The 13,327-nt window shown below is 43.1% G+C and overlaps 2 protein-coding genes across 3 annotated transcripts; both read left to right on the top strand.

The window, feature by feature from the left end:
• Positions 1 to 3,343: 3,343 nt before the first annotated feature.
• Positions 3,344 to 10,649, top strand: LOC119737571 (zinc finger protein OZF-like). 2 transcript variants are annotated; one of them, XM_038212026.1, is made up of 2 exons: positions 3,344 to 3,470; positions 8,707 to 10,649. In XM_038212026.1, the coding sequence occupies exon 2, from the start codon at positions 8,943 to 8,945 to the stop codon at positions 10,623 to 10,625; it is 1,683 nt and encodes a 560-aa protein (XP_038067954.1). In that variant the 5' UTR covers positions 3,344 to 3,470; positions 8,707 to 8,942; the 3' UTR covers positions 10,626 to 10,649. The 2 variants fall into 2 exon arrangements, with proteins under 2 accessions (XP_038067954.1, XP_038067952.1); XM_038212024.1 differs by having other exon boundaries at positions 3,344 to 3,485.
• Positions 10,650 to 10,698: 49 nt separating this feature from the next.
• Positions 10,699 to 11,742, top strand: LOC119737572 (gastrula zinc finger protein XlCGF7.1-like). The gene has a single exon (XM_038212027.1). The coding sequence runs from the start codon at positions 10,728 to 10,730 to the stop codon at positions 11,298 to 11,300; it is 573 nt and encodes a 190-aa protein (XP_038067955.1). The 5' UTR covers positions 10,699 to 10,727; the 3' UTR covers positions 11,301 to 11,742.
• The last annotated feature ends 1,585 nt before the right edge of the window (positions 11,743 to 13,327 follow it).

Raw genomic sequence — 13,327 nt, 5'->3', positions numbered from 1 at the left:
AAAGACCCTCATATTCTTGTCACACTTTATAGCTCTCTTGTCAGACCTATTCTTGAGTTTGCTGTCCCAGTTTGGTACTCAAGTTCTCCTTCCCAACTAACATCCTCGGAAGGAGTTCAGAGGAGATTTACTCATTTCTGCTTGGGCCTTCCAAGACGTCATTTGCCGAATTCCAGCAGGGATAATATGGAGTATTCGATCCGTTGTACCAAGCTGGGTTTGTCCTACTTAACGAATAGGTTGAATTTCTTGGCAGTTGTTTTTGTAGCCAAATGCATCTATAACAAATTCGACATCGAATCAGAGAGCTATATCAACCTTAATCCTAGACACGTTGACGATGTTAAATTTATTCACCATTATTCTAGAACTAAAGCTTTTCATGAGTCACTTTTTGTCAGATTCCCCCGTTTGTGGGACACCCTGCCCGCCTTCGTTGTGGGTAGCCTGATCTTTGGTCTGAACACTTTCATTGCTAAACTGAGGGTACACTGGCTGACTCCTGGTGTGAACTACATGACTCCCTAAGTTTTGTACGGATGGGACTTTAATCCGTTTTGTTCTTGTTTAATGTGCTTGTTGTTGGGGTGTTTGTGTGTTTGTTTATCTTGCTTAGGGCTTTTGTTTGTATGCTTGCGCCGTCGTTGCTTGTGCCGTTGTTGCTTGTTTCCTGGGTCGTTTCTTCATTAGTACGTTTGTCTGTTGGGTTGTTTGTCTTCCGTCTGTCTTTCTGCTGGGTGGGCGGACTGTTAGTCGGTCTGTTTGTAGGTTTGTTGTTTTTCCCTTTGTTTTTTGTTTTGTCTCGTCTGTTTTGTTCTGTTTTTGCTCCTTGTCTGTCTCCTTTCAGAGGTTGTGTTTTTTTTTTGTCTGTGGGGTCATTTGTTTCTTGTTGGATTGTCTCTTTGGAATCTGTTTTTTGTCCAGTTGCACGTCTTACGTTTGTCGGGTGGGGTCTGTTTGTCGGTCGTTTGGGTTTTTTGCCTGTGTTCCATGGTCTCCTTTTTTCTTTTTCTTTTTTAGATCTTAAGTTTTCTAGGGGGTGATTTCCTTGCTTTTTCTTGTTAACATGATGCAATATATAAAATAAAAAAAAATATTTTCAGGAATTTGAGCTGTTCAAGGGTTTCAAGTTACCCATGGGATTATGTGTTATAGTGTAAGTCTCTTACAGAAACAGATTCTGAACTCCGTCACTACTATTTCAACATTATATGGACGTCTTTTAAAAAAAATAGCAACTAATGTTTACGGATTTGTTTGTTAACACTGTAAATCAGGCTTCTGTTCTGCTCGACTTCGCTGTTTCCAACAGTCTTTCATTGGCCTGAGCAACAGTACATTATCATCCTCAATTCTATAAAAAATAAATTAACTCTTTATAAAAGGGCCGGGTTATTTTACCGTCTCACAGCCGGGGGGGGGCGGATTTCAGCTCTGGCCCTTTTAGAGTTAAAATGTAGACGAAAACAACATTAACCAAGCCACCACATTACCCAGGGGGCACTGTTCATGATGACGTGCACCATAGCGCTTCGCTCGTACCCCCGCCCTAGCCCTGCAAACAGGGCCTAGGGCGCTGGGCCGGGAAGGGCTGATGAGCATCACAGAATCTTCTGTATGAAGTGGGGATGTCTTTCAAGGTTCTACTCAGTGACCTATATACAAAGAAATAATTATAGCTGCAGCTTTTTAAATGGTGCAGGCCAGTAAATCGGTCCAAATTTGGCTACGCCGGCCAAAGCGCTATTTGTATGCCCTTAAATCCTTCGCTATTTGAGCATATTGTGGGCCATGTATTTGTAAATATGGGTGGAAGCCTTGCACAGGACTTTAAGCTTGTAGTTCTGTACAATTTGGGTGTAGGCATCGTTTTTGCAAATGGCGACGGGCTTCAGGTCTTCTTTAAGGGGTGATCATCTTCGGATGGAAATACACTTTAATTTGAAGTGATTCTCGAACACCTTAGAGAGCTGTGAGTATTTTTTTTCTGAATTTCTAAAGAGGGGGCATTTATTATTGGGGTATATGGCAGCTTATTTACTGTTCTGCTACCTTAAAAGCGGACATAACTCTCGGACAGTAGTTGGCGAAATTTTGTCGCAGGCCCAATTTTGGTTTCGCGCGTCCCCGCCAGGCTTGCTCTTAAAATCTGTAGCCGGTTGCAATTTGCCACTCTGCAACCACCCTCCCCCTTTCCCCGTTATATCTGGCTCGAGGTGGGTAAAATAGGCGCTAAGAATAACGGAAAGGGACAACTGACAAATCTATCCAGCAAGGCAGCAGCAATTTTTCAAATAAATTGATAAACTGAGGATTAGGGGTGGGGGAGTGGGTGAGGGTGGGTGAGGGTGGGTGTGTGTGGGTGGGGGTGGTGGGGGTTCAAGCAATTTCTTTTGCTCCGAATGTACCCCCACGCTCGGACACCCCAAACAATTGTACTTGTAATATTCCCGGCGCCGCCTGTGCCAAAAATCACGAACAGAGTCAGCTTGGGTGGGGGTGTTTGTACACTATTCTCAGTATAGCGTTAATAATCATCGGATTCGAAAGGCGCCCCACATATTGATTTTTCGATAACAAAGTTTCTGGAGAAAAAAAAAACGGTCTACATTTCAGATTTAGTGAGACCCTCGGATCGAACTTGATCATTCAGAGGAAGTGAAGGTCGTAACAAAGTTTCCGTAGGTGAACCTGCGGAAGGATCATTACCGATCAGAGAGAAAAAATAAGGTGCCGAGGTTTGGTTGTGCCCGGCCAGCACTCGTTCCCGGGGGGGGGGGGGGAGGGAGGCGGCCACCGTGTCTTCCGGGTGTAGGCGGGAGTGACAGGCAAGGGTTTTCTGGAAGCGCCGCCGAGTGCCCAGGGTGGGCCGGGGGAGACGTACGGCGCGGCCGGAGCGGGTCACCCAAGGCACAGATCTCGGGGCCCGGGGACGCCCAGGCTCAGGTCTGAAATTGGACCGCAGGGATCGGTTTATCCGACTGCCCCGTCGGACAGCCGGCCCGCGGTCCCTCGGGGAAGGAGCTGCCCCGCAGAGGCGAATTTAGTATTTCTGAACAAGAAACATTCGAGATAATCGTGTTTAAAGTTGGTCCTTTTTTTCATTTGACAATTTGAAACTTTAAGATGCATGTATATGCAAGATCTAGGTATCAGAGGAAAGAAGAGATTTTAATCTTCCTAAATATAGCTAACTTTAAGAAATATAGGTGATCAGTTTTGCAGAATTAATCAATTGATCATTATGAACTAATGGTAATTCTGCTTGTGTTGACTGCGAATGAACTCCCTTTCAAAAATACGTCAATTGAGGGCGCACTGATCATTTGTAAGATCTCTGCATATCTCTCTGTGCGTCATTAGCACGGATGCTGGCCAACTTGCGATGAATATTTTGTTTGTCAATGTCATGTTCCTTGATTTGTTTTGCTCAAGATTGAGGATTTTTCCACTTCCATCTTCAGTAGAAGGTACTTATTTCAAAGGTAGGCTTTCTGTAGTCTGAGTAACTTGGACCCAACTTATCGCTTTTTTAACATTCGGACATGGTCTGGCGTAGCCCCATAAATGTGGCCTATTTACTGGGGTATCAGGTCAACTCGGACCCAAACCAAGTCGGACCCATGCCAAGTCGGACCCACGCCAACTCGGACCCACGCCAACTCGGACCCAATACCAACTCGGACCCACTACCAACTCGGACCCAAGACCAACTCGGACCCACTACCAACTCGGACCCAAGACCAACTCGGACCCACTACCAACTCGGACCCAAGCACGACCAACTCGGACCCAACAATGACTTTATCATTAGTTTCAGAGATTATATTTATAGGTCATCTTAATGTTACAGTGCTTATATAGTGAAGATATTCTGTAATTATATTGGTCAGAATGGGGCTTTTAGTTTTGTTGTTTGATCATACTTCGTTGGTTTTGCTCTCTTATTACTGATTCACATGAAGAAATGGATATCTATGTGCAATGTTTTTCCTTTTTCATCTGCTTTTTGTGTGTGTGCCAAATATATAAACCAAATTAAATCACACCCAATGAAGGATTTCAATATGTCACAGAAAGGTAATCATCAAGTTAAGGAAATTAGGAATGCAGTTCGAAAATGTCAAACACAATGCATGCAGTAACATTGATCTGTCAATCATTCTCCCCCATTCATAGCGCTGATCACCAACGCCAAGAGATTAATCTTCGCGGTTGAACCAACGCGCGGTCCCCGGTTCACACACAAACAGCGGCAAGTTCATTCGGCAGTATCGGCAACCCTTGATCAGTTCAGTGAAGCGGGTAAAAAGGTTACCGCTGCAAAGATCGAAGTGTATGAAAGATAATTGCTAATTAGAAAGACTAATCTGACTCGGGAACATTCAACCATGATGGACACCTGCTTGGGCGCGTCAACAACCTGAATTATGGCATTTTGCAAAGAACAAAGTAGGCACAAGGGATGCTCATGGAGTTAGCACAAGTTTGTTTGCTTGTTTTTTTTCTGTTGTATTAAGTCGTCAATATTTTCCAGCAGATCACATTCACTTTTGCACAATAGTGTTGGCAGTGACACCATGACACGAGTCCCACCCAGTGGCGTAGCTAGGATTTTCTTAGTGGGGCCAGAGGGGGCATCAGAATATCATGGGGAAGGGAGGGGGGCATTATCGCAAACGTCCTATTGCAGTTTATCCCAGTTGGGCCCAAGACCGAGACCACAGCTTCCGAGACCGAGACCAGCAAAAAGTGGTCTCGAGACCGGTCTCGAGACCGAGACCGGTCTCGAGACCCACAACACTGGTTTGAATTAAAAATGAATTAAATTGCTGTTAAATTGAGCAAGATGGCGTGAACGATGTCAAATATGAAAATGAATAACTGGTTAAACTTTAATTTTAATTACTTTTGGTTAAAGCGCAATATGTTTCAATGGAAACAAATAATAAAAATTAATAATTAATTAAACTAGCATATCAATGCACTTTACAATGACAAACTGCTGCAATACAGCTATTTTACCTGACAACTACAATGAAAATTTATGCTTAACAGCATCACTGTATTAACAGATAAGTGGACAGACTTTATGAAATTGTCGAATGATTGAAAACGCTGTCGAATGATTGTTAACGATGGGTCCGAGTTGGTCATGCATGGGTCCGAGTTGGTAGTGGGTCCGAGTTGGTTGTGGGTCCGAGTTGGTAGTGGGTCCGAGTTGGTAGTGGGTCCGAGTTGGTAGTGGGTCCGAGTTGGCGTGGGTCCGAGTTGGTAGTGGGTCCGAGTTGGCATGGGTCCGAGTTGGCATGGGTCCGACTTGGTTTGGGTCCGAGTTGGATCGAAACCTTTACTGGACTGCCTCCGTAAACATAGGCCACACATCCACATGTACAAAAACGTGTCGACTTTGCCAAATTTTGATTTTCACATTTAGGCTTACTTTGTAGGGTTTTTTTTGCTTTAGAAGCATTTTCACCCTCTATATAGGCTAATCAGAAAGTGCTGCCTTTTTCAGATACATGTACATTTGCACACGTTTGCGTATCAAAATTTCAACATGAAATTTCACAAAAATTAGACATCTGAAAAAGGCAGCACTTTCTGATTAGCCTATATAGAGGGTGAGAATGCTTCTAAAGCAAAAAAAACCTACAATTAGTAAGCCTAAATGTGAAAATCAAAATTTGGCAAAGTCGACACGTTTTTGTACATGTGGATGTGTGGCCTACATGTATGTTTACGGAGGCAGTCCAGTAAATAAGCCACATTTATGGGGCTAGCGATCGTGTAGTGAAGGGCCCCTGTCATGCCTGTTTTGGCGATCGTGTACTAAGTGTAGGGCCCGGTTCCTATATAAGGGGACAAAATCTAGTTGGCGACATTCTCAATAAACAGGTATGTCATAGATAGAAGGCAGGTTTTGATTTTTGAGGGAAATTTGGGGGTAAAATGACGATGACAGCACAGCGACAACACGCGACGTACTCCTAGAACTAGTATACGTGGAGCCTCATAGTTCTAGGAGTACACACGACGTACCCGATGGCAATCACTGCGCCATATACAGTGAGCACGCACAGCTCACTGAATAGCAAGGCACAAACCACGCAGGAAAATTGTGATTTCTACACCAAGAATCTATTCAAAATTGCAAAACGATAAGAATTGAGAAAAGCCTGCTTTTGATTGTAAAGGTGATTTTTGAGCAAGCAAAAATAGTTTTGACTCTAATTTTATCAAAACAATACAGGGGCCCTACACTTCACGATCGCCCTGTAGCTCCATGTACCCCTAACAGTAACTGTCCTGAATCCTCCAACTTTAATATGATGTTGCACATGGAGCCACACGGAAAGTGTTCAAGGCTATAACATTTGCATGTATACATGTATGTGACCTACAAAGGCAAAATGAGGAATGTCCCCCAAAACCTTGTTTTGGGTTATCGACACCTGAAGTCGTAAAAATCATGTGAAAATTGATATTGATTCTTTTGTATTTTTGAGTAGCCAAGGTACATGCATCCGAGATTCACACTATGCATATTAGTTGGGAAAAAAATACCCACAAAAGTGGAAAAACTGAAGAACGTCTTTCACTGCCATTAGCGGCGCAATACGTTTCTTTTTTTTCAAAGCCATTTTTTTTCTCTGTTGAAGTTCCTGTGTCATATCTTTGGAATAAATTAAGCTACAGAAATAAATTTGGTAGGCCTATCATTGGAAAGCCAACTTATGATTTGCCCTTTACCATGATGTACACAAAGTGAAAAGTCAAAGGTGAGGGTTATTCCTCATTATGCTATGGCAGGTCACATACATGTACATGTACATGTACATGTATTACAATGTATGTAATTTACATGTACATGTATGTTGATCGCAAAATCCCAAATCTTCTGAATAGTCCATCATCAGAGCATGGTTGGGAACCAATAGCAGCAGCTACGGTATCTTGGAACTTCATCCAAAATTGTCAGTTTAGGTGCATATCACTTGAATAGACCTTCGAACGCACTGCAAAACAAGGGAGGATCCAGGGGGAAAACAGGGGCCTCCCCCCCCCCCCCCAAACATTTTTTTTTAAAGTGACGTCACAATAAAGGCAGGCACTGTGTACACTGCCGTCTTTTCCTAAAATTGGTAAAAGTGGTTAGAAACTGCCTCAAGATTGCACCACAGAGCATCTAGAATTCAAAAAAATTGGGGGAGCCCTTAAGTGGCAACCTCATACCCAGGGTGTCGAGCAGTACGCGCCCACCACTCACCCTGGGATTAGATCGTTTGCACGTTCAAGATTTTTAACACGTATGCAAATGAGGAATAGTCTGGTGCCTGCATGTCCGTTACATTAGCGTTTGTTTTTGTATGCGGTGTCTTGGGTAAAAACAACATCAATTCATCCCGCCGTGAGTTATGAAAACACATTTTTGTTTAAGTTTAAAATGTTACAATCTGGCCCACCAATATATTCATGTACATGTACATGTACATGTACAATAGTGTCACATTTCATATTAATATGAGCAAACTGGGGGAAAAAAGGAGTATTATTGAGGAGGTGTGGACGTTATAATTACAATGATCTTGAAAACACGTAGTGCACGTTGGAAATTACAACACCAACTACACGATATAAATCCATTATTAGCACATTGCGGTATCGAATGATGATACTCCAGGGCTTACTATTGGAAAAGATGTTGGAAATAAAGTAAGCACTGGGGACGAGGTTGCTTAAGCGAGCCCGGAACCCCACGCGGTAGTCTTTTTGACCCACTTTTTGGGGGACCACCATTTTGTTGCCCCCCCCCCCAAAAAAAAATGTGTTCTGGATCAGCCCTTGCTTCAATCCAAAGACACTTAATGCTCAGGCGTCCACGGGGCTCTCAAAGTGGTAAAAAAGCCCCCTTTCTTGTTTGTGCACACATCCCATTGGTACACTCTGTAGTCATACAACGTTAAGTCACAAATTCCATAAAGGGAAAGGGACTGAGAAACGTTGATTGAAATACAGATGCCGACACTACTCCTCTGGTTTATACCTAACCATCCCAAATCCTCCAAAATCCTTTTTGCAAATTGGAAGAATTTGCAGGATCGAGGTTACATTTCAAAAGTGCGTTGCTGATTTCGGAGGACGCACTGTGTCAAGGTTTTGGGCCGGACCTTGTGTTGTTGTGTATATTATACTTGAAATCCTCCGCACTGCTCCAGGATGTCATTGCCTCTGCCTCAGCCCATGGACAGACATAGCCAAAGGGTTTTGCAGGATTTAGGCACCGGTAACCTCTCCATGGACCATATTCAAAACATAATGGAGGAATTTGCAGGATTTAGGCTGTATGCTATTTTTCCATATTTTTCCATGAGGCCAAGTGAAGGATTTTACAGGATTGAGGCTACATCCTAGCAAAAAAGCCTTGGGAGTTAGGGTTAAAACATAAGACTGATACATGTAGGAGCCTGAAATTGATGGCTTGTTGGTCCAGCCTCAACCCAAATTATTATCCCAAGGTGCAAATTGCCTGTTTCTATGGATATTAAGTGAGATTGTTGGGCAGTGTTGATACCACAATAAGATTATGCCATCAAAATATTTTGTACAACTTTCAAATGGAATATCTGCTGACAAGGAAGTACCAGTATACAATGTCATTCAGACCATACTTGATTAATAAAATGCCTGCTTTTCACCATGCAGGACCCTGGAAGTGCTTCCGTCATTGAAGCCCTGTATCAGCTACAGTGAGCGCCATCAACAAAACTAACAAGAGAGCGCTTCATCCAAACGTCAAACAAAAGAGAAGCAGACAACCAAGACATGACTGCGTCCAAACGAATGAGAAACAATTTGTTGGTGACATTTGTGGAAAAAGGATTCTCGACTAGTAGTATCCTACAAAAACATTACAGGGTCCACACTAAAAAACAAACCATATGTTTGTCACATTTGTGCTAAAGGCTTCTCGCATAATGGAAACCAACAAAGACAAACCAGGGTCCACACCAAATGAGAAACCATTTGTTTCTGACATGTGTGTCAACAGCTTCTCCCAGAAAGGTGTTTTTGTTTGTAATATTTGTGGCAGATGCTTCTCTCATAATAATAGCCTCCAACGACATAGGACTAGCCACACTAATGAGAAACCGTTTGTTTGTGACATTTGTGGCAAATGTTTCTCAGAGAAAAGTATACTTCAGAAACACAACAGGGCCCACGCTATTGAGAAACCATTTGTTTGTGACATATGTGGCAGACGCTTCGTTTATGGTAGTAGCCTCAAATATCATCAGAGTGTCCACACTAATGAGCACCCGTATGTTTGTGACATCTGTAGCAAAGGCTTCCCTAAGAAAAGTGAACTTAAGCGACATCAGAGGGTCCACACTAACGAGAAACCATTTGTTTGTGACGTTTGTGGCAAAAGCTTCACACAAAACGGGAACCTTCTACACCATCAAAGACGTCAAAGTCATGAGAAACCACTTCTTGTTGAAGTTTGTGGCAAAACCTTTTCGCAGAAAGGCAGTTTTCACGATCATCAGATGCTCCATACTATAAAAAAGGAACCTTTTGTTCATAACATTTGTGGGAAAGGCTTCCCTACGAAAACTATGCTTCAACGACGTCAGAGGGTCCACACTATTGAGAAACCATTTGTTTGTGACATTTGTGGCAGACGCTTCGCTCATACTGGTAGCCTCAAATATCATCAGAGTGTCCACACTAATGAGCACCCGTTTGTTTGTGACATTTGTAGCAAAGGCTTCTCTAAGGAAAGTGAACTTCAGCGACATCAGAGGGTCCACACTAACGAGAAACCATTTGTTTGTGACGTTTGTGGCAAAAGCTTCTCACAAAACGGGAACCTTCTACAGCATCGGAAAATACACAGCAATGAGAAACCATTTGTATGCGAAGTTTGTGGCTATTGTTTTTCGCAGAAAGGCAGTCTTCAAAATCATCAGAAGGTCCACACTAAAGAGAAACACTTTTTTTGTGACATTTGTGGCAAAGGCTTCTCTTGGAAAGGTTCGCTTCAGCGACATCAAATGGTCCACAGTAATGAGAAACCATTTGTTTGTAACATTTGTGGCAAATGCTTCTCTCATAATTATAGCCTCCAACGACATAGGATTAGCCACACTAATGAAAAACCGTTTGTTTGTGACACTTGTGGCAAAAGTTTCTCTGAGAAAAGCATACTTCAGCGACATGATAGAGTCCACACTAGCGAGAAACCATTTGTCTGTGACATTTGTGGAAAAGGCTTTTCACAAAAAGGTAACCTTCAACTGCATCTGAGAGTTCACACTAATGAGAAACCATTTGTCTGCGAAGTTTGTGGAAAATGTTTTTCGCAGAAAGGTAGTTTTAAAGATCATCGGAGGATCCACACTAAGGAGAAACCATTTGTTTGTGACATTTGTGGCAAAGGTTTCTCTGCGAAAAGTACACTTCAGCTACATCAGATAGTCCACACTAATGAAAAACCATTTGTTTGTGACATTTGTGGCAAAGGCTTCTCACAAAAAGGTAATTTTCAACAGCATCAGAGAGTTCACACTAATGAAAAACCATTTGCTTGTGACGTTTGTGGTAGATGTTTTTCGCAGTAAGTAAGTTTTTTAAAACATCAGAGGGTCCACTCTAAAGAAAAAACATTTGTCACTTCCTGTGACAAAGGCTTCTCTTGGAAAGGTTCGCTTCAACGACATCACATGGTCCACAGTAATGAGAAACCATTTGTTTGTAACATTTGTGGCAGATGCTTCTCTCATAACAATAGCCTCCAACGACATAGGATTAGCCACACTAATGAGAAACCGTTTGTTTGTGACACTTGTGGCAAAAGTTTCTCTGAGAAAGGCACACTTCAGCGACATGATAGGGTCCACACTAGCGAGAAACCATTTGTCTGTGACATTTGTGGAAAAGGCTTTTCACAAAAAGGCAACCTTCAACTGCACCTGAGAGTTCACACTAATGAGAAACCATTTGTTTGCGAAGTTTGTGGGAAGTGTTTTTCACAGAAAAATAGACTTAAAGATCATCAAGGGGTCCACACTAATGAGAAACCATTTGTTTGTGACATTTGTGGCAAAGGTTTCTCTGCGAAAAAGAAACTTCAGCCACATCAGATGGTCCACACTAATGAAAAACCATTTGTTTGTGACATTTGTGGCAAAGGCTTCTCGCAAAAAGGTAACTTTCAACAGCATCAGAGAGTTCACACTAATGAAAAACCATTTGCTTGTGACGTTTGTGGTAGATGTTTTTTCGCAGCAAGGTAGTCTTCATAGACATCAGAGGGTCCACACTAAAGAAAAAACATTTTGATTACGAACAAAGTGTAACCTTCAACGATATTCAGAGCGTCCACAAATGAGAATCCGTTTGTGACATTTGTTGTGGCAAGGGCCTCTCTACTAGGGGTATCCTTTTGCCATCGTGGCTTAACTTGCCGGCATTACACAAGTCGCTTCATGCATGCTTTTACAGCTCCGCCGCTTTAAGCCACGATGGCCTTGGCGAAGGGCTATACTAGTGGAGGCCATCAAAGGCGACTTGAGTCGTATCACACCAGTTTATGTAGAGGGTGGCCTTGAAAACAAGAGGGTCCATACACATTTCAGTTATATGAAACATCAGTTATGTACACCCGATCCTCAATCTCTCCCATGGCAGTAGCCAGAGGCAGATCAAGAAATTTTTGCAGGGGGGGGGGGGGGGGGGTAAGGCCTGTCATATTTTGTTATACAGGTCGCTTGTTGCGGACAGGCGGACCGTGTTATCACAATATTTTATGTTATAATTTTTCATTGGGTGTCAGAGGGGAGGGAGGGGGTCCGTTTGACACCCCCTCCCCTGGCTGAATCCAGATCTGTTAACAGTTAAGTTTGGTTTGTGTACATTACATTGACATGAGAACAGACTCCCTGTTGTAAAACACTCCCCTACTACAATGTAATGGGTATCGTATTATAATTTCTTTCAATTACAATGTACCAGCTCCCTCCCTCCCAAAATGTCTGTACCTGTCATACACCAAACGACCCAAGCTCATAGCCAGCCTGAACGCCCAAGGATCGTGTGTTATTAATTTTTATCTCGAAATGAGGACCGATGCAGCCTTGGACCGATGCTTAGTTGGACAGGGCAATTAAGGGACAGCGTGTGGAACGTCAATGTTATTTTTCCTCTTTGCTCATTATGCATTTTGTTTTCCTTTTAAGCAACAAATTCCTCGCATTAACACCTTACCTGTTGACGTTCTACCACGTGCCTGATGATACATGTACATGTTTCTATTTTGAGAAAATATAAAACACGGTAACACCAACTGCATGATTTCAAAGTTTATCGTAATTTGTTTCCGTTTCTAAAGCATGTATAACTTATCGAACTTATCTTGCCCGGTTTAGATGTTCTGCACACAAGCTTTTTATAAAAATTGGATGGTATGTAGGTATCTATATATATAAGAGAGAGTTTAACTCGGCCTCCGAGACGATGTTTGCTCATGAGAGGATCCGAGACCGCGGGCTCCCGCTGCGCCAAAATCGCTCCACGTCCGTGGAAAAATACGGAGGGTGTCTTCCGCCGGGTCGGACACTTCGGGTCGTCCTGATTTTCCCGTACGGACCGGCGATCCTTTTCGTCTATTTTTCGTGACTGCATTTTGCGCAGGAATTTGCCGTCGTGTGCGCTTTCACGTTGACTGCCTGGCCGCCCCCTGTGCTGGCTTTTTCTGCGTGTCTAGACTGTGCGAGGTCAGCGAGGTCAACGTAGGGGTTTCGTTTACGTGTTCTACTCAGCCGTTCTGCAAAAGCGTTCACCAAATTGTGGATGGGGTGACCTTGGTAAAATATTTTTTCTCCATGGTGCGTGGCCACCAAGTGCCCCTATTCTTTCATATGCTTTCGCTTGCCGCCCCTGCGCCGAGTGCAACGAATACTCAGAAGGACTACACATTAAGTATGCCTTACGCGGTCTGACCAATCGAAAGTCTACACTGCGTAGTATTTCCGGGCTATGCAAAACTGTCGATGGCAACGCGTACTGCAGCCTGCTCCACACCCTGGAAACGAGGTTGGGTCTACGGTGCTCGCTATTTGAAGCGCAAGCATGTGACGTCGCGTGATAGAGTGCTGTTGCTTCCATAATGTATTTACAGCTCCATGCTTCCACCACCACCAAGGCTGAGCGTTCAGTGTCGCGTTATAATTTCGGGGCCTGTTTGGGGTCAACGAAGGATCGATGCATTGCTTCAAATATTGCGATCTTCAACGAAGTCACAAAAAAAATCGACGAAAAAGTG

The sequence above is a fragment of the Patiria miniata genome, unplaced genomic scaffold (assembly GCF_015706575.1).
Source record: "Patiria miniata isolate m_02_andy unplaced genomic scaffold, ASM1570657v1 HiC_scaffold_3, whole genome shotgun sequence".
In the NCBI taxonomy this organism is placed as follows: Eukaryota; Metazoa; Echinodermata; class Asteroidea; order Valvatida; family Asterinidae; genus Patiria; species Patiria miniata.
This window is presented reverse-complemented; position numbering and strand designations above follow the sequence as displayed.